Consider the following 25,169-nt stretch of genomic DNA (forward strand, 5'->3'; position numbering starts at 1 on the left):
TTTAAAGATTTTATTCATTTACAGAGATCACAAGTAGACAGAGAGGCAGGCAGAGAGAGAGGAAGGGAAGCAGGCTCCCCGCTGAGCAGAGAGCCCAATGCGGTGCTCGATCCCAGCACCCTGGGATCATGACCTGAGCCGAAGGCAGAGGCTTTAACCCACTGAGCCACCCAGGCGCCCCCTGATGGAAGTTTCTTAATGAGATGCTTAAGTATTAAAACGTAAACATGTTTACTGGAATTAAAATAAAAACTTGAAAAAATAAAATGGAAACAGGAATGAACCAAGGAACAGACAAAAATTATGAAAGCTCTTTAGTATGTGGAAAAAAATGTCTCCACCTCTGTCACTTAAAAATACAAGTAAAATTATAAATTTGCACCTATTTGTCAGTGATCAAAAAGCATTTAATATTCTTTGTAGCTGAGGATGTGGGGAAATGCATTCTCATACCTGATTCAATGTAAATTGGTAGAACCTCTTTGAAAGGCAGCACATTTTGAAGTTACAAGAATGAAAAACCACCTCAAAATCCAGCATTGGGAGCTAGTCCTACAAATTATGAAATATCCTTAGAAAGGAATACCAGGCAAAAAGACTGAAGTAATCCAAAAGTATTATTGAGGAAGAATGGCCAAAACAAGATGTGAACAAACATACCCACACTGAGGCCAGAAATTCCAGCTGTCTTCAGCTCAATCTAACTCACAGTTTTGATTTTCCAACGAAAATCTAATGATTGATTAGTTAAGCAAAAAGATAAATTTTCATCACCTTTGGAAGAATAGCCCAAACTAGGAGCAATGGTTGCCTGTGGGCAGAAGAAAGACACTAAAATCCCAGTGGGGAAAAGGCTTTCTTTCCACCATGTAATTGTTCGTACTACTGGATTTTTTTGGTCATATGCATTTTTTACTTTTTTATTTTTTTGGTCATATGCTTTTTTTTTTTTTAAGATTTTATTTATTTATTTGTCAGAGAGAGAGAGAGAGTGAGCACTGGCAGATGGAGGCAGAGGAAGAAGCAGGCTCCTTTCCGAGCAAGGAGCCCAATGTGGGACTCGATCCCACGATGCTGGGATCATGACCTGAGCCGAAGGCAGTGGCTTAACCCACTGAGCCACCCAGGCGTCCCGGTCATATGCATTTTTTAAAAACAAAAAAGGATGGGGAGAGGGGGAACGCCTGGGTCCCTGGCCCTGGGATCCCAGGGTCCTGGGATCGAGTCCCACATTGGGCTCCTTGCTCGGCAGGGAGCCCGCTTCTTTCTCTGCCTCTGTCTGCCACTCTGCCCGCTTGTGAGCTTGCTCTCTCTCTGACAAATAAGTAAATAAATAAAAACTTTAAAAAAACAGTCAGGCCTTCCCTCTAAGGATTCATAGAAAGGCATCACAGTGCCCATGGGCCCCTGGAATTGATATACAGAAATGTATGTATATGTACGTATTCACAGCTTGCTGAGGGGAAAAGGTCTTTAGATTGTCATAAGTGGCTCATTGACCTTTCTGCAAATGTATGAAGCTGTGATCTGGAAATGCAGGTATGTCTAGATGACCAGTACCATATTGGCACTAGCCCTCTATTGCTCAAACAAACGAAACCACCCTACTCATAACTGTAAGGCCCTTACCACATGCCAGGTCCTGTTGGGGCATGTAACACATTCTAGTTGAATCCTCACAGCCACCAGAGCTTAAAATAGGGGTGTCAGTACAGATCACGGTCTGCCGGGACTGGAGCCCACCCAACTTTGTTACATATCAGTACAAAGCTGACCCGGTTCCAGGACTATGGAATGTTTTCATGAAGCAAGATCTTCCCCTTGCCCTGACAAACCCATGAGACAGGTCCTTTTTTTTTTTTTTTTAATCCCCATAGTATAGATGAAGAACCAGAGGCTCAGAGTAACTCTCTAACTTGACCCAAGATCACACAGCTACTAACACCAACATTTATACCCAGCACCCAGCTCTTGGCGCTCCCTAATACTCCCTTATCATGGGTCCAGAGCCCCTTCTCCAAAAAATTCATCTGGACACAAAACTAATTGCAAGAGATCTGTTGACTTTACGGATGTATTTTTATTTTACAAAAAAAAGTCACTATAGTAGGATTATTTAAAATAGGACGCACTGAATTTAAAATAACATTTGTTTCACAAAAAGATTTACAACATGACTTTTCAGACGCATACCCAGTACATAAACCTTAGGTACGTGGCAGAAATATATGTTTAATGTCTTTTTATTTATTTTATAAAAAAGGACAAGTGCATTTTCAAAGTACTTCTGTAACTGTGTCTCACCTGTTCCTCCCAACAAGCCACGGAAGGAAAATGTACCTGTGTTACTTACAAGGAAACCAAGGTTCCAGAAATTAAATAATTGATTTAAATAGCAACAGAACTGGACATGAAACTAGCTCTCTTGATTCTTCATTCACCCATAAATAATACATACACTCAAAACAAAAGCTCCACTAAAAATAGCATTAGTGGGATGGGAGGATAAAGGTGCTGAGTGGGCATTAAATAAACTGTGGTTACAAGATTTCTGAGGGAGAACATGGAAAACCTACGGAGAGCCCTTTGCCAGGTGTCTGACATTTGTAAACTCCAGACCTTGGGCTGTGAATTAAGAACTGCATTGAGACACAAGCTGAGAATCTTTCAGGCCATGGAAGTTTGCAGGTGGTTGTCGGCAAATATGACACAGAGATGTAACTTTGGAAAGTACAACTGACAGTCCTCCCTCAGTTCTCGAGGGCCGTGAGCCGGGTAATAGTATTGCCACACACACCCCAAAACCACATAATCGCCCACATCCTGGGACCGTGGACCAGGGTTTCCACTTCGGTCCCCTGATCCCCAGCTCTGATTGACAAATCCCAGAAAGAACAATGACTTCATGGATTTTTGTGTATTGAAAAGCTGAGGTCCTTTCTTTCCTAACTCTGGCAAGATGGAAGCTTCTCTCCCTGGTCCAGGAAAGCTGATGTTTGGTGTTTCCTGGGAGATTATGATTCTGCCTCAGATCTTTTTCTTGATTTGGTGTTCGTCTTTCCAATTGAGGACAAGCCATGCTCTAGGCATCAGGGGCCAAAAAGCTCAATGCTGTCCAGTTTCCCTTCTTTGTAGAACACGATATTCTCCATCAGTTTCTTTTTGGCCTCATTGATCTCGATTTTCCATGAAGTCTCTGTAGCTGATGTTCAACAAAAAGTTTATTTTTTTAAAAGATTTTATTTATTTATTTAACAAAGCAAGAGAGAGAGAGAGATCACAAGTAGGTAGAGAGGCAGGCAGAGAGAGGGGGGGAAGCAGGATCCCCACTGAGCAGAGAGCCTGACATGGGGCTCAATCCCAGGACCCTGAGATCATGAACTGAGCCAAAGGCAGAGGTTTAACCCACTGAGCTACCCACGCGCCCCTCAACAAGAAATTTAAAGAAGGAATTTCAACAAAAGGCATTTGGAAGTAGTTACTATTATTATAATTCTTAGAAAGCCAGACTTGTTCAGTTTCTCACTTAAGTCAGATTTCTGAATCAGGCCCTGAGTATAATGAGCATTTTCATTGTTTCTGCCTTTGCAGTGAAGTCCTACCACCTGCCCCCACTTTTCTGAAAGGAGGGGGCTTCCATGTTCCTTCCATGGATGGGAGAGGTTGGGATGAATATTTATACCCCCTCTCTGTTTTCCCTCCTCTCTCCTCCCACTGGGAGGAGGAACGATAGGAGTGGTAGAACCTGGGACATTCATTAAGCCATGTTTACTAGGGGAGGGGGACACTGCATTGAAAAGGCCTCCCAAATTTTTATTGCAGAAGGAAGACTGGGATATTTGGAAAGGAGAGACAGAGAAAGTAAGAGTTTTGACTTGGTCCCTAAGTACGATGGGGACCCACACAAGGTCTTTAAACAAGAGGTGGCATGAGTTGTTTTGAAAAACGACTCTGAAAATAAAAAATTAAAATAAAATAACAAAATAAAATAAAATATTAAAACAAGGAAGAGAGGACACAGGAAGTATGTGTGGTCATCCAGCAAGAGGACAGTAGCTTAGCCAAAGGGGGAATGGGAAGCAGTGCAGAGAATCAGATGGAACTGAGAGATATTTAGGCCAATGAACAGACTAGGTGATGGACCGGACATAAGGGGCCAGAGACAGAGGGAGGTATCAAGGATGACCCCTATCCAAGGTTTCTTTTTGAGCAGTCTGCTCGTAGCTGAATGGCTGAATAATCAAGGAAGGCATGAATGAAAGCGACAGAAGGAATGGGCCGAGTTAGAGACACATGAATGCGCTTGCATATGCACTCAGATCTCCACACACTTACCATCCTGGGGAGGCTCCGGACTGGCACAGGCCGCTGAGGAGGAGTCTGCCTGTGCTCCCCCACAGACCTGCAGCCTGCCTTCTCCATCCTCTGTTGAAGGGAGTGAGGCGGCAGCCCCAGCCCCGGGTGCTACCCTCATGGAGTAGGAGGCATCAAGGCTGGAATTGTCCACGTCATCTGTTTCTTCTGGGGTGTTGGAGGAAGAGCCTGTGTCCTCAGAAAGCCCACTCCAAGGGAGCAGCGTCTCTTGACCTCTGAGCCACTCATCCACAGTGGCCACATAGCCACACACCTTGGGCAGAGGACAGAAAAGAATTCTTTCTGAAACTGGGGTACCTGGATGGCTCAGTCAGTTAAGCATTGGACATCTGATCTCAGCTCAGGTCTTGATCTCAGGGTTGTGAGTTCAAGCCCCATGTCGGGCTCCATGCTGGGCATGGAGGCCTACTTCAAAAAACAAAAACAAAAACAAAAACAAAAACAAAAAAAGGGGGAAAAATAAAACAAGATGGGATCGGGAGGTAGACAAACCGTAAGAGACTCTTAATCTCAGGAAACAAACTGAGGGTTGCTGGTGGGGGGAGAGATAGGGTGGCTGGGTTATGAACCCTGGGGAGCATATGTGCTCTGGTGAGTGCTGTGAAATGTGTAAGGCTGATGATTCACAGACCTGTACCCCTGGGGCAAATAATACATTATATGTTAATTAAAAAAAAAAAAGAATAAAACAAAACAAAAACTCTTTCTGAAATCAAAAATCTTACAGGTATCACAGGCCTCAGGAGAGACAATGAAGAATCAAATGCTGATTCTTGTTGCTTTGTCTGGAATAACAGTGAAAACCCTTTGAACAGAGCTGAACTTGCCCCCATCCACCCTAGCCATAGATGAGAGCACATGACCAAGATGGACCAATCACTGTATCCTATTCCTCTGACCCGGTAATGATCCAGGTTTGGGCAAGTGACCCAAGCTGGCCAACTGGAACCCTTCTTTGGGATTTTTCTACCTAAAGCTTACTGAGGAAGGATTCTCAATTCCTTTCTAGTGGTTGACCCAGACTCTCCACCCACAAAGAAAACCAATTCACAGCAGGGAAAAATGAAGACCCCTGCAAAGAAAAAAGCAGAAGCAAGAGATGGAGAAGTGGGGCAGAGGCACAGAGACACAGATAAATGCACCTTTGCTGGTGGAGACCCTGGGTCTAGCTGGCCTAGCAATGCCTGCCCTGTCTGCTGTTTGGCTACATGACCCAATAAATTCATTCATTCATTTATTCTTTCACTCATTTATATACTCCCTCCCAAACTCCCTTGCTGTGTATGTATGTGAGACTAAGAGTTTGACCTGAGTTCTATCACTTTGAACTGGAAATGCCCTAAGTAATATAGATATTACTTGCCTTTGAAGGTGTTTGTAATTAGGGAGGTTAGGAAATCAGAAGGAGGCAGGAAGAAATATTTCTTCTTTACATACACGTACACACACACAAAGGGCATATAAGCATACCCTTAATAAGAATGATACATCTCACTTGCTCAACACCTTTGCAATTTACAAAGCACATTTGAAATATGATAACAATAAGTTTTTATATGTAAAAAATTAAAAGATCAGAGAAGTTAAGCTCCTTGCCCAAGGCTACTTAGCCAGTAGGTAGCAGAGCTGACCACTGACCAAGGCTTACTTGTCTTCAAGTCCATGACCCAGATGACCTCTCATCTTCCTAGTCTGTTCACAACTTCCTAGTGAAATACTGAAGGCAAGGACCATTTCTCATTACTCTTTGTATATCTCAAATGCCCTATCCCCTTTATTCCACACAGAAAATACCTCCTCATCCTTCAAGGTCCACTTCAAATATCACCTCTTGAGACAAATCTTCACAGTATATGCCCAATAAATATTTGTCAAGCTAAGAGGTACATTCCCTTGTAGCTATGTGTGGCCATGTCACTAGATTATGGCCTGTGGAGTGTGAGAAAAAGTGATGTGTACATTTCTAGGTCACACATTTAAAAGGCAGGGAATGGGGACATCTAGGTGGCTCAGTTGATTAACTGTCTGTCTTCAGCTCAGGTCATGATCCCAGGGTCCTTGCTCAACGGGAGACTGCTTCTCCCTCTGTCTACCACTTCCCCTGCTTGTGCTCTCTGACAAATAAATAAACGAAATCTTAAAAAAAAAAAAAAAAAAAAAGGTAGGGAGTGTGTTCTCCTCTTAACCCCCTTTCAGTAGCTGGAATGCAGATATGATGGCCTGAGCTAGAGCAGCCATCCAGGACTCTGAATTGGAATCCACATAGTAAGGGTAGCAGAGCAACAATACAAAGGGAGCCTGGCGTCCCCAATAAAGTGGCACTGTCACATCAACTCTAAACTGCCTACAGTCAAGTGTTTAAGCTAAAGAGGATAAACTATCTCATTTAAAATACTGGATTCTGGTCTCCTCAATTATAGCAGCTTCTTCTAGTGATACAATGAAGAGAAGAATAAAATAAATGAAGAGATGAAAGCCTGAAAAAAGAAATAAGTGGTTCAGGGAGAGAGATCTTTTCAAACCTGGTTCAAACCCCTAGTGTTTTCGTCAAAATCCGACCTAAGCCTGCAAAGCCCTGAACTACTGGTCTCCTCCTTCCTCAGCAGCTCCACCATAACCCACTCTTCCCCAAGTACTATTTGTTCTAGCCACTCTGACCCTTCAGACCCTTGACCAAACCAGGCATTCTCTCTCCTTAAGTCATTTGCATGAGTTGTTCCATCTGCTTGGATTGCCCTTTGTCTGCTCACACATCACTTCCTCGGGGAAAGTCCCCCTGGGTGGGGCCCCATCACACACTATCCCAATGCTCCCCACCATGATGATTCCTGTGCATTGTCTGAGAGCTCCAGGAAAGTAGAACTGGGCCTGCCTTCTTCACCGATTTATCCCCCAGGGCCCCGCACACAAGTGCTGACTGACTGAAGACTGTTACCACTCAGGCACTTGGGGAAGAGCCCAGGTGAAGAACAATGACTAGGGTCTTGAGTCGTGGGTCTCTAGCTCCTGCCACATCATGGTGCAAGACGGTGAACAAGGGAATGAATCAGGAGTCCAGAGAGCTCTGACAGAAGTTCACTCTGTAGCCTCATCTTCTCCTCTCCAGATCTTTACTTCCTATAAAATGGCAGGCTTGGGCTACAGCAGTGGTGTTTGAAGACTTTTTTTTTTTTTCAGCTGCTAAAACCTTCCCTCAGATAAAATACTTAGAATTCAATATGATTCTGTGAAGTGAAAGGGGGTGTCTGGTGGTAGTCATGGGTGGGGCCTGCAGCTCTCCATGCCCTCTCGCTGCCGAAAGCAATTCCTGAGGTAACTTCAAGGAGCTCCTCTCTGCCAAACACCACTTGAAAATCACTCAGCTAGATGGTCTCAAAGAGTACTCTCAGGCAGCTATTTGGTCCTTAGAAATATCTAGCAGTGGTCCCCAAATTTATACCTGTTACCATGGAAACCACCACTATATATCACATCCATAGGAAAATATTTTGCTCCTAATGTGGTTGATTTCTGGGATATCTGCCTAAGCCCAGCGGCTAAAGATGCTCCTTTCTTCTGGGACTCAGCCTTTTTCACCTTTCTGGGGTGGGCCCCCTGACCACCAGGTTTATAAACCGGACCCCATTCCCCTCACCTTACTGGATTGGCCAACAGGTACACTTCTGACTGTAGGGAAGCCAAACAGGCTCTCACTGAGAGACTGGAATTGGGACCTGGAGACTTGATCTCTCAGTGGCGTAGAACTATAACATATAAACAAGACAGAGAGCCATATCCCCTGGCCAAGAGGATAGAGGCAAGGAAAAGGGAGTCTATAGACAAGAGAGGAGGAATCAAGGAGATTCAGAGAAAGCAGTGTTCTGTTAACATCTGAGCTTGGGATCCTGCACCACCCCCCCAGCACATCACTCTCAGGCTCCTGAGCTACCTTTATCCATTCGATTCTCTCCTTTGCTTCTATGAGCTCCAATATGATCTTTGCAACCAAATACAGCACTGGTTTATGAAATGACATCTAAGTAAAGGCCTCAATCCTGAGCCATGCCCCAGTTCCTGGCAAAGCAGAACCGTGAGGCCCCCCAGGTCAGGGGCCCATGGCCACAGGGGAAAAGGCTGAGAGTGAGGCTCACCTCAGCCAAGCTGGCATTCCGCCTCCTCAGGCAGAGGCAGGTGGCCATGGCCAAGGCCTCAGCGCAGTCCTCTGGCAGCCTCCCAGCTCTCTTCTCCAGGTACTTCTGGCAGATCTCCATAGCCATCACCTTTTCCACGTCCGTCTTTCTGCAGCACATTGAGGTGGTGCTGCTTGGGATTTCACTGAGGAGTAAATCCTTCTGTGGGAAGAACAAGATAAACACCCCCGTGTGAGCTGCAGGGATGTGGGATTCCACCGCATGGGCCCCAGCCGCCCCTGCAACTGCACCAGACCTGCAAAACTTCAAAGAAAACAGGATTTTAAAAAACAAATGCAAGGATCCAACAAACAAGTAAAAAAGCCAGAACTGGAGAATTGCTAAATTCCCTACACATACCGGGCATTCCATAGTACACTCCATAAAGGCAGGGGCTTATCCTAGGCCTCAGTTGCTTCATCAGGAAAATGGGGATAATAAGACTAACACAAAGATTAAAAGATATAATGCACCTAGAGGCACCCAGGTGGCTCAGTCAGTTAAGTGTCTGCCTTTGGGCTCAGGTCATGATCTCAGGGTCTTGGGATCCAGCCCCAGGTAGGGCTCTGTGTTCAGCAGGGAGTCTGCTTCTCCCTCTCCCTCTGCCCCTCCTCCCCCGAGAACCCCACAGCTGGTGTTCACCGGCTCTCTCTCTGAAATAAAGTTTTTTTTAAAAAGATACTATACATCTGAAGCATAAAGTATGATACTCAACACAGAATAAAGATTCAATAGTGTCTTAATGATAAAAATTAATAATAATAATTAATAGCCACCATTTCTACACTACTACATGTTGGGTACTTTACCTATATTAATAACTTAATCTTAGTAGCAATTATAGGTGAGCTCTTTTATGATATGAAATACACATTTTAGGATGCAGGTTCTGACCCATACATATTTATTTATTAAAGTTTGAGAAGCATCATTTTCTTAAAAGTTTTATTTATTTAAGTAATTTCTATACAAGGTGGGTCTGGAACTCACGACACTGAAATCAAGAGTTGCATGCTCTTCCAAATGAGGCAGCCGGACACCCCTAGCCCCTGTTTATTTAATAGGAGGTCTACTATATAAACATTATATACATCTATATATTTTATAAATTTTGTATTTACATATAAGTTTTGTAACATTTTATACTATATAAAAAGCAAGAATTTGAACTATGCATATAACAGAAGATATGCTATATATTTTTGCAAAAATATATAGCACATTTATATAGTATAAATTGATTATAATATTTCATAAGTATATATTTAAATATTTGCAAATATATAAATGTTACAAATATATTAAATACATTGATTAAATATAAGAAAATACGTAATTATATATAATATTGATTGGTATAATATATAGTGCATTAATCTATTATATTTACATTAACATGAAACATTTACATTTATGTATATTTGTGATATATTTATTGTATAAATAATAAAATATCTCTATATAAATTTTCCATGTATATTCTATGTGTTATATATAAGTTTTGTTTTTTGTCTTGGTTTTTTTTTTTTTTTTTGAGAGTGAGAGAGCATAAGTGAAAGCACTAGTGAGAGTGCACAAGCAAGGGGAGAGGCAGAAGGAGAGGGAGAATCAGACCCCCCACTGAGCTTGGAGCCTGATGTGGGGCTCGATCCCAGGACTCCAGGATTGTGACCTGAGCTGAAAACAGACACCCAACCAAGTCACCCAGGTGCCCAAGGTCCTGTACTTACTAAATGTTCTAACAAGCCTCTCTTGCATTTATAATTAGAAATATTAAAATTAAGAGTTTTTGTTTGTGTCATTTTTAATGTCAAGAGTTTCCACTTTCCCATCAGAAACCCCAGATTTTGTGACAGTCTGGCACCTGCTGTCCTTTCCCATCTTGTCTTCTCCCCCTGTGACTCACTGCACTCAGTCACTCTGGCTTCTAGCTATTTTGGGAAGCACCTAAACTCATCCTGCCCCAGGGCCTTTGCATTGCTGCTCCCTCTGCCTAGAATGCTCCTCCTCTAAGTCTCACCATGTCCTAGTACCTCACGTCCTAGTACATTTCTGCTCAGATGCCACCTTCTCCAAGCCTTCCCTGACCTAAAATATCCCTTTCCCTGCCCCTTCACTCTATCCCCTAACCTTATTTCACATTTCTTTTTTATTTCTTTTTAGGATTTTATTTATTTATTTTTGAGAGAGAGAGAGCACAATGCAGGAGCCCGACGTGGGACTTGATCCCAGGACTCCAGGACCATGACGAGAGCTAAAGGCAGACACCCAACCGACTGAGCCACCCAGGCACCTTTTATTTCACATTTCCTAATAGCACATATCACTGGCCTGGAATTACATATATTTTCATTTACTTGAATATGGTGTGCTCTCCCCCACTAGAATGAAAGTTCCAGGAGGGAACTCCTGCTCACCTTTGTATCCTCAACCCCAAGAACAGTGTCTGGCACATAGTAAGTACCTCACAAATGTTTTCACAAGTTGTACATACTAACTTATTTTTTGGCTAAGTTTCTTCTCTTCTTCTTTATGTAATTTTATTATTTTTAACAGAAGTCACTCATTAAATGTAAAACTAAATTTATTTTTATTACTTTATGCAGATTTTCATAAAAATACATTTACAACTCTGGGGAAGAAAAGATTAACAGAGATTATCAGGCATGGGCTGTGATATTTGTTTCAAAAACAAAAGAAGACAGTCCCCACTATGCCTCAGTTTCCCCAGCCAGAAAATGGGTCATCTGAGGATTCAGCAATACCTACTTGGCTGACACCGTGAGGACTTCACTACCTGGAAACTAAAAACCTTCAGCTGACAAGGGCTGCCTTTATGAATGCCCTTTTGCACAATTCTCTTATGTGAGCTCTGCCTTTTAAATATGCTTTTCTAAAAGGCATCATGGTGTTTAAAGTCCCAAACAGAGTCTGCACTGAATATGGACCCCAACATGGGGCAAAATCCCGACCTGAGCTGAAACCAAGAGTCATATGCTTAACTTACTCTGCCACCAGGCACCCCTCTTTCATTTTTAAAAAATATTTATTATAAATATAATTAATGGTAACATGTGGACTTTGTGTTAGTTTCAAACAAACCAAATTTAAAAAGCAATTTTTGAGACAACTTGGGAAATTTAAACATGGAATAGGCCTTAAATGATATTAAGGAATTAAGAAAATTATTTTATGGGTAGAATAACATAATATCTGGCACATGCTTTAAAATACACACACACACACACACACAGGTTTTTTGGTTCCAAAAGAAATAAGAATAATGTTGATAACTATTGGGATGCATGTATGGAGATTCCTTATAATCTTCTCTTTACTTTTGTGCATATTTGAAATTGTCCATAACAAAAACGGTTTTCAAAAACTGGCTATGCCTGAGGCCAGGGAAGGGGAGGAGAGAGCATGGTATCTCTACCCTGTGTGGGTGGGTTTTCTGAACCAAGTACACTGATTATCTCCTTATTTTCACTCACCAAAGGTAATACCTGCTAATGGTTCGGATTATGTTACCCAAGACCTTCTGCAAAGAAGTCTATAGCTGTAATCACTTTGGTTACATATTTACTTATATATATAATAATTATTACAGTAGCAAGCAACTGCTTAAGGGATATTAAAATAACAGTAATAGGGGCACCTGGGTGACTCAGTTGGTTAAGCATCTGCCTTTGGCTCAGGTCATGATCCCAGGGTCCTGGAATCAAGTCCATCAGGCTCCTTGCTCAGCAGGGAGCCTGCTTCTTCCTCTGCCGGCCGCTCCCCCTGCTTGTGCTCTCTCTCTGACAAATAAATAAATAAAACCTTAAAAAAAAACAACAGTGCTCGCTTTGGCAGCACTAAAACTGGAAGGATACAGAGAAGATTAGCATGGCCCCTGCACAAGGATGGCACGCAAATTTGTGAAGAGTTCCATATTTTTATCTCACAAAACAAACTGAGGGTTGCTGGGGGGTGGGGAGGTAGGGATAGGGTGGCTGGGTTATGGACATTGGGGAGGGTATGTGCTATGGTGAGTGCTGTGAATTGTGTAAGATTGATGATTCACAGACCTGTACCCCTAAGGCAAATAATACACTATATGTTAATAAACTACAGAAATTTATATCCCAAAAAACAAACAAATAACAGTAATAATAGTAATAGCTAACACATATAGTTCTTACTATGTTCTGGTCACTGTTTTTGGTCCTGTTTTGTTTTGTTTTGTTTTTAGTTTGTTTGTTTTTTTGTTTTTTTGTTTTTTTTTTTTGACAGACAGAGATCACAAGTAGGCAGAGAGGCAGAGAGAGGAGGAAGCAGGCTCCCTGCTGAGCAGAGAGCCTTATGCGGGGCTCTATCCCGGGACCCTGAGATCATGACCTGAGCCGAAGGCTGAGGCTTTAATCCATTGAGCCACCCAGGCGCCCCTGGTCCTGTTTTAGGTACATACTCCTTAACGTTCACTAAACCCTCTTAGGTACTCTTAGGCTATCATCTCCAATTTATAAACAAGAAAATATAGGACACAACTTTTTTAATTTGTCCATCTATTTATTACCAAAGATGGGATTAAACTATATACTGTTCTGAACTTGCTTTTTTCACTTAGAAATAGTTCCCTGTGAGAACATACATGTTTTTCTCCTTTTTTAAATAAGAACATTAATGTTAGCTTTATTCAGAAAGACCAAAACCTGGAAGCATCCCAAATGTCCAACAACTGATGGATAAACAAATGGTCATACATCCACACAATGAAATACTCAACAATAAAAGGAATGATGACTAGAATGCACAGTAACAAGGATGAATCTCAAAACACAACACAAAGTGAAGGAAGCCTGAAACAAACAGGTATATACTCTATGATTCCATCTACCTGATACTCCAAAAAAGAACTATATGGACAGAAATTAGATCAGGAGGAGAGCCTGGGTGGCTCAGTCAATTAAGCATCTGCCTTCAGCTCCAGTCATGATCCCGGGGCCCTAGGATGGACCCCCACATCAGGCTTCCCTGCTCAGCGGGGAACCTACTTCTCCCTCTCCCTCTGCCTGCCACTCTCTCTGCTTGTATGCACTCACTCTCTGTCAGATAAATAAATAAATAAATAAATTTAAAAAATTAAAAAAGAAATTAGATCAGGAAGCAGGGAGAAGGGAGTGACTATAAATTTGTCCAAGGGAATTTTCTGGAATGATGAAAAATACTCTGTATCTTGATTATAATGGTCTTGGTTACATAACTGTCCACACTTTCCAAACTCTGTACCATTCTGTACACCTCACAAGTGTGACTTACACCTCTACAGAAATGAATGCACATGTCCATAGTGAGACCCACACAGAAAAGTACCTAGCAGCTATAGGGGTATACTGGAGACACACCAAATGTCCATCAACAGGTGAGTGGACACACAGTGGCACAACCCTGCCTTGGAAAATTACTCAGCAAAAAGAAATGAACTATGGACTCACGCAAAGAGCATGGGCTGTATCTCAGAATAACCATGCTGAGTGGAAAAATCTGGACACCAAAAGAGCCAACTCTCTCTGATTTCATTTATTATGAAAGTCCAGAGAGTGGAACTTTGTGCAGTGACAGAAAGCAGATCAGTGGTGGCGGGGGACGGTGGGGTATGGGAGGGGTTGGAGGGGAGGATTACCAAGGAGAAGAGGTAACTTCCAGGGTAGGAGGCAGGTCATGAACATGACCTGGTGACGATTTCACAGATACATACATGTGTCAAAATTAATCACATTATACACTTCATTCTTATTACTTATAAACATCATAAACTTACTTAGAAATAACTTCATGGAATTACCATGGTATGTAATTATACTGTAATTTCCTTCACCACCTCCCAACTGACAGATATTTTACTTGTTTGCAGTTATTTACTAACATAAATAACACTATAATAAGAAGGCCGTGTCCATCTGTCTTTTCTCCCTTGTATGTATGTGTCCCATTGTACAAGTGAAATTACTGCATCAGAAGGTGCACCCATGTCGAATTTTGATGGAAACCCCCCAATGACCTTTGGAAAACACTGTGGCCACAAACACTCCCCCGAGGGTGGAAGAGAGACCTACTTCCTCCTACCATGGACCACACTAGGTGCTAGCAGGTTTCACCTCTGATTTGAATCTTAAAAGCATGCTCAATCTTAATTTTTTTTAATTAAGATTTTTTAAAATTTTTTTTTTTTTAATTTATTTATTTGTTAGAGAGAGAGCGAGGGAGCACAGGCAGACAGAGCGGCAGGCAGAGGCAGAGGGAGAAGCAGGCTCCCCGCCGAGCAAGGAGTCCGATGCGGGACTCGATCCCAGGACGCTGGGATCATGACCCGAGCCGAAGGCAGCCGCCCAACCAACTGAGCCACCCAGGCGTCCCTAATTAAGATTTTTTAAAAAAATTATATTCTCCACATTTTTTTAAAGTAAACTCTACGCCCAACATGGGGCTTGAACTCACGACCCCAGAATCAAGAGTCGCATGCTCCACTGACTGAGCCAGCCAGGTGTCCCTTCCTCCACATTTTTAGAAAACATTAACAAAAACGTCTTCTGGAAAATTTCACATAAGTATCTCAAAAGACTTCTTCTCCTGCGACATTCATCCAGGGAGACCCAGAGAACTGTTAGGAAATTCACCTCAAGAAAACTGTCAGAATATGAGAAACCACCTCAAACCACATCTGAGGTGCTGAAACCCACCTCTTGGTAATATCTGGGGCCTCAGTCTCCAAAAGTGGAATGGCTTTCTGTGGGTAGGAAGGCCTTCATCTCCCCACCCCACCCAAGGGATGTTTTGGGGGCCCAGTCACCAAAAAAAGCCAGCTGTTCTAATGGCCTCAACATCAAGTCAGGAAAGGTGCTTCTTCTCAAACCGAGGAAGAGGAGTTGAGCTTTCACAGGATTTGGAACTCTGCAGAAGACATGGGTTCAAAACCCAGTTCACCACTTATCTCACTGTGGAACATAAGTGTCTTTATCTAGGCCTTAGTTTTCTCATCTGCAAAATGGGGGTGATGATAATCCTGAATTCATATGGTTGGACTGTCATGAGAATTAAACAGTCAGCAGAGTGTCAGGGTTAAGAACTCAGGATCTGCAGTCCAGAAGACCTGATGTAGAAGTCCGTCTCTGACACTGAGTAAAGCCGAAATCTCGGGGGAACCTCAGAGACTACTTTTCTCAAGGGCAGGTGAACGTCATGACCCTATCAATCTCAGTGGGATTTTGTGATGACTGAGAAAGATAATATATGTAAAGTGCCAAACAGAGTCTGTCTCCACTGTTACATTTTTGAAACGACCCTGTATGTGTACATATGTGAATGATAAACCTTTGAACCTACAAAATGAAAACTATTGCTTTTATTACAGGAACCTGCTTAAGAGGACTGACTTTTACCAACTTGAAGACAAATCCTACATCACTGCCAGATGCATAGAGAGAAGAAAACTATTGCTTTTATTACAGGAACCTGTTTAAGAGGACTGACTTTTACCAAATTCAAGACAAATCCTATGTCATTGCCAGATGCGTAGAGAGAAGAAACGGGTTTCCCCTAAACATTCTAAGTTCTCTTATCATGAAAAAGTAACCATGGGCTGGTTGGTAAGGGAGAGGAGAGGTTAAGGTTACTTTGCAAATCAAGCTGCAGACTGAGACCTCATAACCGTCTATAAAATGGTTACTGTGGAGGTCCTTGCCCTCCTGAGCCCCCCCACAACCCCCAGCAGCTGTGAGCCAGAAGTGACTCGTTCCCTTACCAGGTAAACGGGGCTTCGGTTGTTATCCATTGCAGGGATGCCGGTGAGGACCTCAGCTAGCACCTGGAGAGAATATGCAGTTAGCATGGTTCAGACACTCAAGCAAAAGTTTAGGCTAGAGATAGAGGCCAAGAGCAATGAGTCTTCTTAGTAACAAAGGCGGGGAGCTCCAGGCCCGACTCTGCCATTTGCCAGTACAAACACTTGCCCAAAATCAGGAACATGGGAATATTACTAAATACCTCCTCCAACTAAACATACCACCCAGCTGCTAATAGAAGCTTTGAATGAACAGCAAGTCAGGGAGGATGGAAACCAAACATATGCATATTACTATCAGTTTTATATGTATATGTGTAGCCATATAAATACATAATATATATGTTTATATATGCATACTATATATTTATATTAAAATATGTATGTATATATAAATAATGCATGTGTAAATATGCATATTTACATACATATACTATATACTTATATATAAATGTGTATTATACACACACATTTTTGTATATATACATGTATCTACATGCACACTATATTTTAAAGACCATTTCATTTAAAAACCCATCAGAAACGGTAAACAAGCATTGCTACATCAGTTGCAGGAAAGGAGGAATCCATGTACATAAGTCTATTCTACACAGAAAGTCTCAGTGACATCTAAAGCATGTTTCATCCTAGGCCTTTATTAACATGATCTGTTCATTAATTCACCCACTCACGCAAGGAGCAGAGCTCTACACCAGTGTGAGACACCACAACACTGACAAACCATAATATGCGTCTTCATAAAGGGGAAACCTGCTTTGAACAGAAATTCTCAGCGGACCACAGTGGTTAAGGGCTCTCTACAGTCAGGCCTTCCTGGGCTCAAATTCTGACTCTCCTCCCTAATCGCTAAAGGCCTAAAATCTGAACCTGCATCCCTACCTGGTAAATGGTGATCTGCTGGTTGTGAATATAAGGAAGTGAGTACCCGACCTTGAGTTTCAAATCTCTCTCCCACAACCTCCCTCCAAGCAAGTCGGAATAGTCACATTTACTGCCAAGAAATCCTCCATCCGCAGAGGAAGGACCTGATGGGTTAGTCAGACCGGCAGTGGCCAGCAGGGGGCAGCAGAGGGCACCCTGCGGCGCGTGGACGGGAGCAAACTGAAAAGGGATTCCCCAACCAGCTCCTGCCGGGAAGGGAGGGAAGGAGGAGGAGTAATGAATACACAGACATTCACTTCTGCCTCTTCCACAGGCAGGCTCTGTGCTGAACCTTTTAGAGAGGCCATTTAGTGCTCACAAAACAACAACAACAACAACACTGAGAAATGCAGTGTTCCCAACAGGAAGGATCAGAGTTCAGAATCATACTGTCAGTTAGTGGCAGAGCTGAGAAAAAAAGAGGTGAAGGGAGCCAGTGGGCACAGAATGCATAAACTAATTTTAAAAATTGTTGCATCAACAGCTGAATTAAAAAGTCGAGGGTTGGGGCGCCTGGATGGCTCAGTTGGTTGAGCGTCCGACTCTTGATTTCAGCTCGGGTCATGATTTCAGGGGCGTGTAATGGAGCCCACATTGGGCTCAGGGCTCAGCACTCAGCACAGAATCTGCTTGGGGTTCTCTCTCTCCTCTCCCTCTGCCCATTCACACTCTCTCTCTTAAAAAAAAAAAAAAGGTGAGGGGTAAACAAAAATCAGAAGTGAGGGTGTGAAGGTAGGAATACCAACTACCACCACAATAATCCTCTTGATAAGTGTAGGGTACCTGCTAACTATTTGCATTATCGTATTAGTCTCCATATTAGTCACTAACCCCTTTCACAAAACAGGACAAAACAGGCCCAGAGTTACAGGTCAGGTACCCAGGGTCACACAGCTGAAAGTAACTAAGTAACTAAGCTGGGACTCAAACCCACACTCTCACACTCTACCTTGGATTGCCTGGCAGCTTCAGGGTTCAGTCCTGCTGGTTTTTAGAGGAGCAAGAGCCTTGGCTGGCCCCACTGAGCTTCACTGAGCCACTCACAGTGGAGTTGATGGGGGCAAGGAAACTAGAAGAGCCCACGGGAGATAGAAGGAAGAAGAATCTGGCATCTAGAGGTCAGGATCAGAGCAGAAGGTGGCTCAGGGTGGGCACGAGTGGGAGAGGTGGACGGACAAGAGATGGGGCAGAGAGAGAGGATGCACAGAGTTCGAGGCTAGAGAGGAGAGAGAAGTCACAGTTTGAGAGGCAGCTGTTTGCTCCTGACAAAGGCCAACAACCAGAGACTATCACTTTCCTCAGCCAGCATTTCCCAGACTTGGTTCCACGGGACACTGGTATGGAGAGAGACTGAGGAAACAAGGTTCCACAGTCAAATGATTTTGGGAAATGCTGCATACCATTTGCCCAGCTATGGTGAATTCACAACTAAATTAGATTAAAGGCTCATTACCATATTAAAGTCTCTGATTAATTTTATGGTAAAGAAATCTGCTTGACTCTGCTTAACCCAGCATTGGTCATACCTCTTTTGCCACAAAACCCTTTAAATACATCAAACCTACAGAGACCTCAAGGGTGTTCCACAGAAATATACTTTGGAGACTGCTATACTCAGACCACCGGCTCCTGAGGGAAGGACTGTGTTTGAGTTACGTTTTTATTCCCAGTGCCTGGCACACAGTGATGACAGGACGGCGGTGTGAGGAGGGAGGAAGGATGCAAAGGTGGATACTAAATGGATGGGTGGCTGTTGAATGGATGGATATTGGAGGAACTGTTGAATGGATGACTGGACAGATGGATGGACAATGTGAGTCAACGGGATAGACCGTTAGATGGCTGGCTGGCTGGGAAAGAGAGAAGGAAAGAGCCTCACAGAAGCTGGACACTCATGAGTAACTATACTTCAAGGGCTGGCAAATTTTTTCTCTAACAGGGCTAGACAGTAAGTATTTTAGGCTTTGTGGGCCACAAACCAAATTTCTGTCATATACTCTTTTTTTTTTTAAGATTTCATTTATTTATTTGAGAGAGAGCACAAGCAGGGGGCAGGGGCAGAAGGAGAGGGAGAAGCAGACTCCCCAATGAGCAGGGAGCCCCACATGGGGCTCAATCCCAGGACCCCAAGATCATGACCTGAGCTGATGTCAGACACTTAACCGACTGAGCCACCCAGTTGCCCCACATATTCTTCTTTTATTAGCATCTTTTATAAATGTACTATTCTTAGCTACAGGCTGCACAAAATACGCCCCAGGCCATAGTTTGCCAACCCTTACTTTACTTCAATGGAATATATCTAGGGGGCTCTATTACATCTTCTGCTTACAAAGGAGCTGTGGGAAGGACAAATGAGGACAGGCCCAAGGCCAGGCCAAGAAGGGAGCTCTTACGATTCCACAGCTGAAGATGTCTACTCGTTTTGTCAGCTGCCCCACCCTGATGAAATCTTCCGGCAGATATGCAGCTGAGGCCTGGAAAAGATGAGTCTTCATCATGGTGTATCTTGACCTTTTGTTGTCAGGACACAGGTGAGCCATTGGATGAGCCAGCTTGGGGGTGAAGGTTTGGTCTAGCAAAACATTGGAGCTGTGGAAAAGAAAGCAGAGAGAACTTTCTCACTTGGAGCTGGACAGGAAGAGGCTGCCATGGAGATCCTTTCAGAGAACAACTTCACAATAAGCAGCAGTGGCCCTGGCAAGTTAAGGGTCACTTTAAACCCTCTGCCTGGATTTTCTGAGCCGGTTCTGGTGAGGGAAGGGGGTGGAAACGCACTCCCACCAGCAAAGGAGGACGGAGCTGAGATTAGTTGTGCTGTCCCAGGAATGGCCTCTGGAATGGTCAGCAAGGTGCGGCCCCCCTGACCCCCACAGATGTCAAATCTTCATCAACCTCAGCTTGCCTAGACCGTGGGCTATGCAGGCTTGAGCCCCTCTGACACTGTTCTGAGCCCTGGCTCTGGCCTGACTGACTCGAGTCTAAATGCCACGATCCCTTGTGACTGGTCCTACCCAGATCGTGGGACTATGAAGAACAATAAAAACATTCTTGGACCTGGGCATCTGACCTGTAGGAGTCAACACTCTCAGAAGCTACTTCAAAGGGAAAAACAAACAAACAAGAAAACAAATTACATGGATAAAAATAATCAAACTAACCCTAAATAGTTGTTTAAGAAAAAGACATAAGGGGCACCTGGGTGGCACAGTCGGTTAAGCGTCCGACTCTTGGTTTCAGCTCAGGTTATGATCTCAGGGTCGTGGGATCGAGCCCCCCACTGGGCTCCACGCTCTTGGGATTCTCTCTCCCTCTCCCTCTCCCCCACCCACAAAATAAATAAATCTTAAAAAAAAAAAAAAACCCAGGGGGCGCCTGGGTGGCTCAGTGGGTTAAGCCGCTGCCTTCGGCTCAGGTCATGATCTCAGGGTCCTGGGATCGAGTCCCATATCGGGCTCTCTGCTCAGCAGGAAGCCTGCTTCCCTCCCTCTCTCTCTTTGCCTGCCTCTCTGCTTACTTGTGATCTCTCTCTGTCAAATAAATAAAATAAATCTTTAAAAAAAAAAAAAAAAAAAAAAAAACCCAGACATCAATTCCAATATCCATTATTAAGGGTAGTTAAGTAAATTATGGGCCATTCCCTTCAACAGAAAACTAAGAAATCACTAAAAATGATGGCATGGCACATGAGGAAAGATTTTCCTTGTTTAAATAAAGGGGTAAGAAAGAAAATATGAATTGGTAAGCAGACACAGTGCCCCCTTAGGGTTAGGACTTCTGTGTGGGCAGCGGTTGAAGAAGTCAGGGCACAGGGCCAGAATGACCTCTCACCCTCTCATCCTTTCATTTCCTTTCTTGCTATTATAATTGTCTGTGTAATCAAGCAAGAATCAGGGAGGGAAAAAGAGGACAAGGCTTCCACTTGCCAAATGGAAAACTTTGAGGAAGTATGAGTTCTACGGTTTCAAGGTCAGTTATGTCAGATTTTCTGGTATTTTCTGGAGTCTCTCCATGCTGCCAGTCCCCAGACAGGACTCTTGTTCTTGGAAGCATGGTGCTAAGATACTGGGTTGCACACCTACCCTGCAGGAAGCTTCCCTGATATGAGTTGCTTTTACCAAAAGATACATAAGCAGGGTGTGGGTGTCCAGGAAGATGCTGAGTGAGGAGCTCAAAATCCTAGGGGCCTTGGCCCAAAGCTCCAGGATCAGGTCCAGACCAGCTGCTGGGTTGGAAGTAAAAGGCATCTGGGGTGTGGGGTATGCGCTGGGAAAACACCAGCTCAAAAAAAGACAAGCACGGTGATAGGGAGGCAGTGTGTAGGGACACCAGAAACTCTGAGTTTTGAGGGAATAACAAAGAAAGAGAGAAGAGACCCAGGTGAGGTGGGGTGGGAGGAGTGATCCAAGGGCAAGAGAGACTGAGGGGCGCAGGAATGTGTGGGGCTGGGACCCCGCAGTGCAGGCCCTCAGCAGGGTCCTGAGAGACACCCTCCCCCACCTCTTGACATTGCCATGGATGATCTCCAAGCTGTGCAGGTGCCCCACAGCACAAAGCAGCCCAGAGCAGATGCTGGCGCGCTGGGGCCAGAGGAGGGCGTCCGTGCCTCCCTAAGTTAAAGAAAAAGAGGGAGAGAATCAGTCACACCTCTGCCTTTTCCAAGTTCCAACGAGCTCCCAGCTCCCATCTCTCCTCCAGACCATCACATCCTCTCTGAGAGGGGGTTCAACCAGCATGGTGTACTGGCAGGGTACCATTCTGACATCAGGAGACCTAGATGTAAATCCCAGCTCAGACACGCACTGGCTGTGTGACTCTGGGAAAGACACTCGATGTCCCTGAGCCTTGATTTCTGCTTTAGCTATAAAATGAAAGTGTTAACCCCATGCCTCTCTAGGGTTGCTCTAAGGACGCAGAGGACAATATGGTAGGGGGTATATGGTATATGAGTATACAGTACACCCCTAGCATGGTGCCCGCCACACAGTGGGTGCTCAGTAACCTGCAGCTGTTTTTATCACGACTATACAGTGGCAGGTCTGGAATTTTCCTCTAGGAGGGGGCGCCTGGGAGAGGGGATGAGGAGCTTGTGTTAGCACACGAAGCACATGGGCCTAATGGCAATTATATGTGTATTTGGGGAGACTTCATGGGGGCTGATGGGGATTGCAGGGTGAGCTAAAACCCCCGCCATCCCCCAGGCACTGTTGTTCTAGTACTGAAACTCCAGGCTCAATCACTACTTATTTTTCAAGCCCCATCATAGGTCCCACATCCTCTAAGAGCTGGCCTTGCTCACAGATTCCTCCTCAAAAACTCTGAAATTTAGAGCCACATGAACCCTGTTTAAATTCCAGCCCTGACACCTGTCAGCTGTGTTCCTTTGGGCAGGTTGCTTTGCCTCTCTGCGCCAGAAACTCCTTTTTTGGAAAACGGGGGATACCTCTTGAGTTGTAGCTAGGCCTGAAGGGGACAAGTATAAAAACTTTATCGTGTTTGCACACAGCAAGAGCGTAGCAAACCTAAAAATCATTATTATACCATGAATAACCGTTTTGTCTGGTCTCTGTTAAGGGAAGCAGTAATTCTCTTGTGGAATAAATCTTCCTCCTATTTGAGGATTTTATGGGAGGGAGATTTGTTTTTAAAATTGTAGTTTTAGGGGCACCTGGGTGGCTCAGTGGGTTAAAGCCTCTGCCTTCGGCTCAGGTCATGATCTCAGGGTCCTGGGATCGAGTCCCGCATTGGGCTCTCTGCTCGTCAGGGAGCCTGCTTCCCCCCCGCCACACCCCACACCCTGCCTCCTTGTGATCTCTCTGTCAAATAAATAAATAAAATCTTTTTAAAATTTGTAGTTTTAGTTGGTATTATGCTCACATGCTGTAACATGCGAAAGGTACTAAAGGGCATATAGTAAAAATTCCTCTCCTTTCCCACATCCTAGCTACCTAGCTCACTTCCTCAGAGGCAGCCAAGGTACCAGTTTTTTGTATCTTTCCAGAGATAGCCCATAAGGACACAAGCAAATAGCTATATAATAGAATAGCATTTTTAGCAAATAAAAATTTGCTTCTACTTCTCCATACTCTGTCTCTTAATTATTTTTCTTGTCTTGTTGCCTTGACTAGCACCCCCAGAACAATGTTAAATAAAATTACTACTATGGGATACCTTTGTCTTGCTCTTGTTAAATAATTTTTTCATAGGTTTTTACCTGAAGATGTTTAGCCAGATCTTATCTATCCCAGCCTAACTTCTCTCTAGATGTCCCCTCTCCCCTCCGCAAGTCCTTAAACCTTGACAAGTCCTTAAACCTTGAGTCCCTAACTGGATGCTATCTGGTCCTGTTCTCTGACCATGACCCAGCCCCTTACCTGACCCTGGAGTCTGTCCTGTAAAGAACCATTTGCCATGTATGGGTAGATCAGGCTGCAAAGCTGATTTCCAGTGCAGAAGCCCAGCAAAGGTAAGACGTTGGGGTGGCAGCATCTGAAATCACATATTAGTGTAGAGGTGAGAAGTCAGACAGAAAGAATAAACAAAGACTGCTCTATTTCCTCACCTCCCACCCCTCTTCAGCCCCCTCTACCCATGAGGTCACCAGTGACTTCCCAGATACCAAATGCTCTGATCCCTGAAGACCCAGTACCAGGGTAGAGAGATGAAAACTGCCTGCCTTCAACAAGTGTGAAGTCAAGGAGCTCAGACTTACCCTACCTCACTGCTCTGCTGCACAGAACACCCTAACTAGCCCATCTTCTAGAAACAGAGGCTTAGAGGTTAAGGAACTTGCTCACGGTCATGACCAGCATTCAGGGAAGGCAGGATCAGATCGCAGGGCTGTTGGGACTCACTGGGTTCTTCCCTGAAATCCTCTTCTCCTAGGTTCTGAGTCACTGTTCCCTCCTGACTCTCTTCCTCCCTCTCTGACTGCTTTCCCCTGGCTTTTTTCACCAAGACTCTCCTCCTTTGCCTTCCTCTGAAATCTCAGTACCCCTGGCTCAGCTCATCATCTTGTTTGATCATCTATGTCTCCAGGTATTTCCCACCTCTATGGGGAATGCCCCACCAAATCTCTCATGGCAGCCCCTTCCTAAGCTCTAGAACTGAATGTCTGTTTGCATTCTGATACTCAGGTGAAAAGCTTCGACTCAACAGGTCCCAAACCCACTCTGTGCCCAGTTATTATCCCAAAAAGGCACCTATGAAGTTTCCATGCAGTTTCCTGGAAACCTCCTTACCTCCCCATCTAACTGGTCAGCATTCATGGTCATAAACAGTTTTCCAACTGCCCCCTTCATTCACCCCTCCTCTACCCTGAGTCAGACCCTGATGGATGCTCCACAGGACTATTGTAATGGACTCCTGGCCAATCCCTCCTGTCCTCCTCCACTCCCTGCAGGCCATAATACTGCACTTTTCATACTCAAGAGGGTCATTTACACTCAATCCCTTCTGGACCATAAATATCCCAAGGCAGGGGCTGTGTATCTTCCCTAGGACCAAAAAAGGCCTTGGCAACCCACAGCTGCCCAGTCAATGAATGGGATGTCTGTCAACTCGGGGAAGTACTTTGCAAAAATGGAAAGGGGAATTATACTTTCATTTTTTGATTAAATGTGTGTGTGCTTATTCATACACATGTACAAATAGAGAAAAGATTAAAGAAAATATATCAAAATACTAACACAGAAGTAGTCATTTATAGGTGCTACGGAAAACAGGTGACTCTTATTTTATTTATTATTTTCTTTATCTCTTAAGACACTCCACACTAATCACACATTCCTCGCCCAAGGCTGCATGTTGGCAGAGGAAACCCAGAGAGCAACTTGCCAAGGTTGAATGACAGCGGGCGTCCA

The 25,169-nt window shown here is 44.0% G+C and overlaps 1 protein-coding gene across 1 annotated transcript in view; it reads right to left on the reverse strand.

Moving 5' to 3' along the window:
- Positions 1–2,057: 2,057 nt before the first annotated feature.
- The window catches only part of IRAK2 (interleukin 1 receptor associated kinase 2), a 58,894-nt gene continuing 35,782 nt past the window's right edge, over positions 2,058–25,169 (reverse strand). Inside the window, exons 7-13 of the mRNA XM_080818787.1 lie at positions 23,682–23,796; positions 21,808–21,917; positions 19,704–19,899; positions 16,327–16,389; positions 8,505–8,705; positions 4,336–4,627; positions 2,058–3,202 (exon numbers count right to left, since the gene is read on the reverse strand). Coding sequence (XP_080674913.1) covers positions 3,090–3,202; positions 4,336–4,627; positions 8,505–8,705; positions 16,327–16,389; positions 19,704–19,899; positions 21,808–21,917; positions 23,682–23,796 — 1,090 coding nt within the window. The 3' untranslated portion in view covers positions 2,058–3,089. The remainder of the gene's footprint in view (positions 3,203–4,335; positions 4,628–8,504; positions 8,706–16,326; positions 16,390–19,703; positions 19,900–21,807; positions 21,918–23,681; positions 23,797–25,169) is intronic.

Source organism: Martes martes (assembly GCF_963455335.1).
Source record: "Martes martes genome assembly, chromosome: 1".
Classification (NCBI taxonomy): Eukaryota; Metazoa; Chordata; class Mammalia; order Carnivora; family Mustelidae; genus Martes; species Martes martes.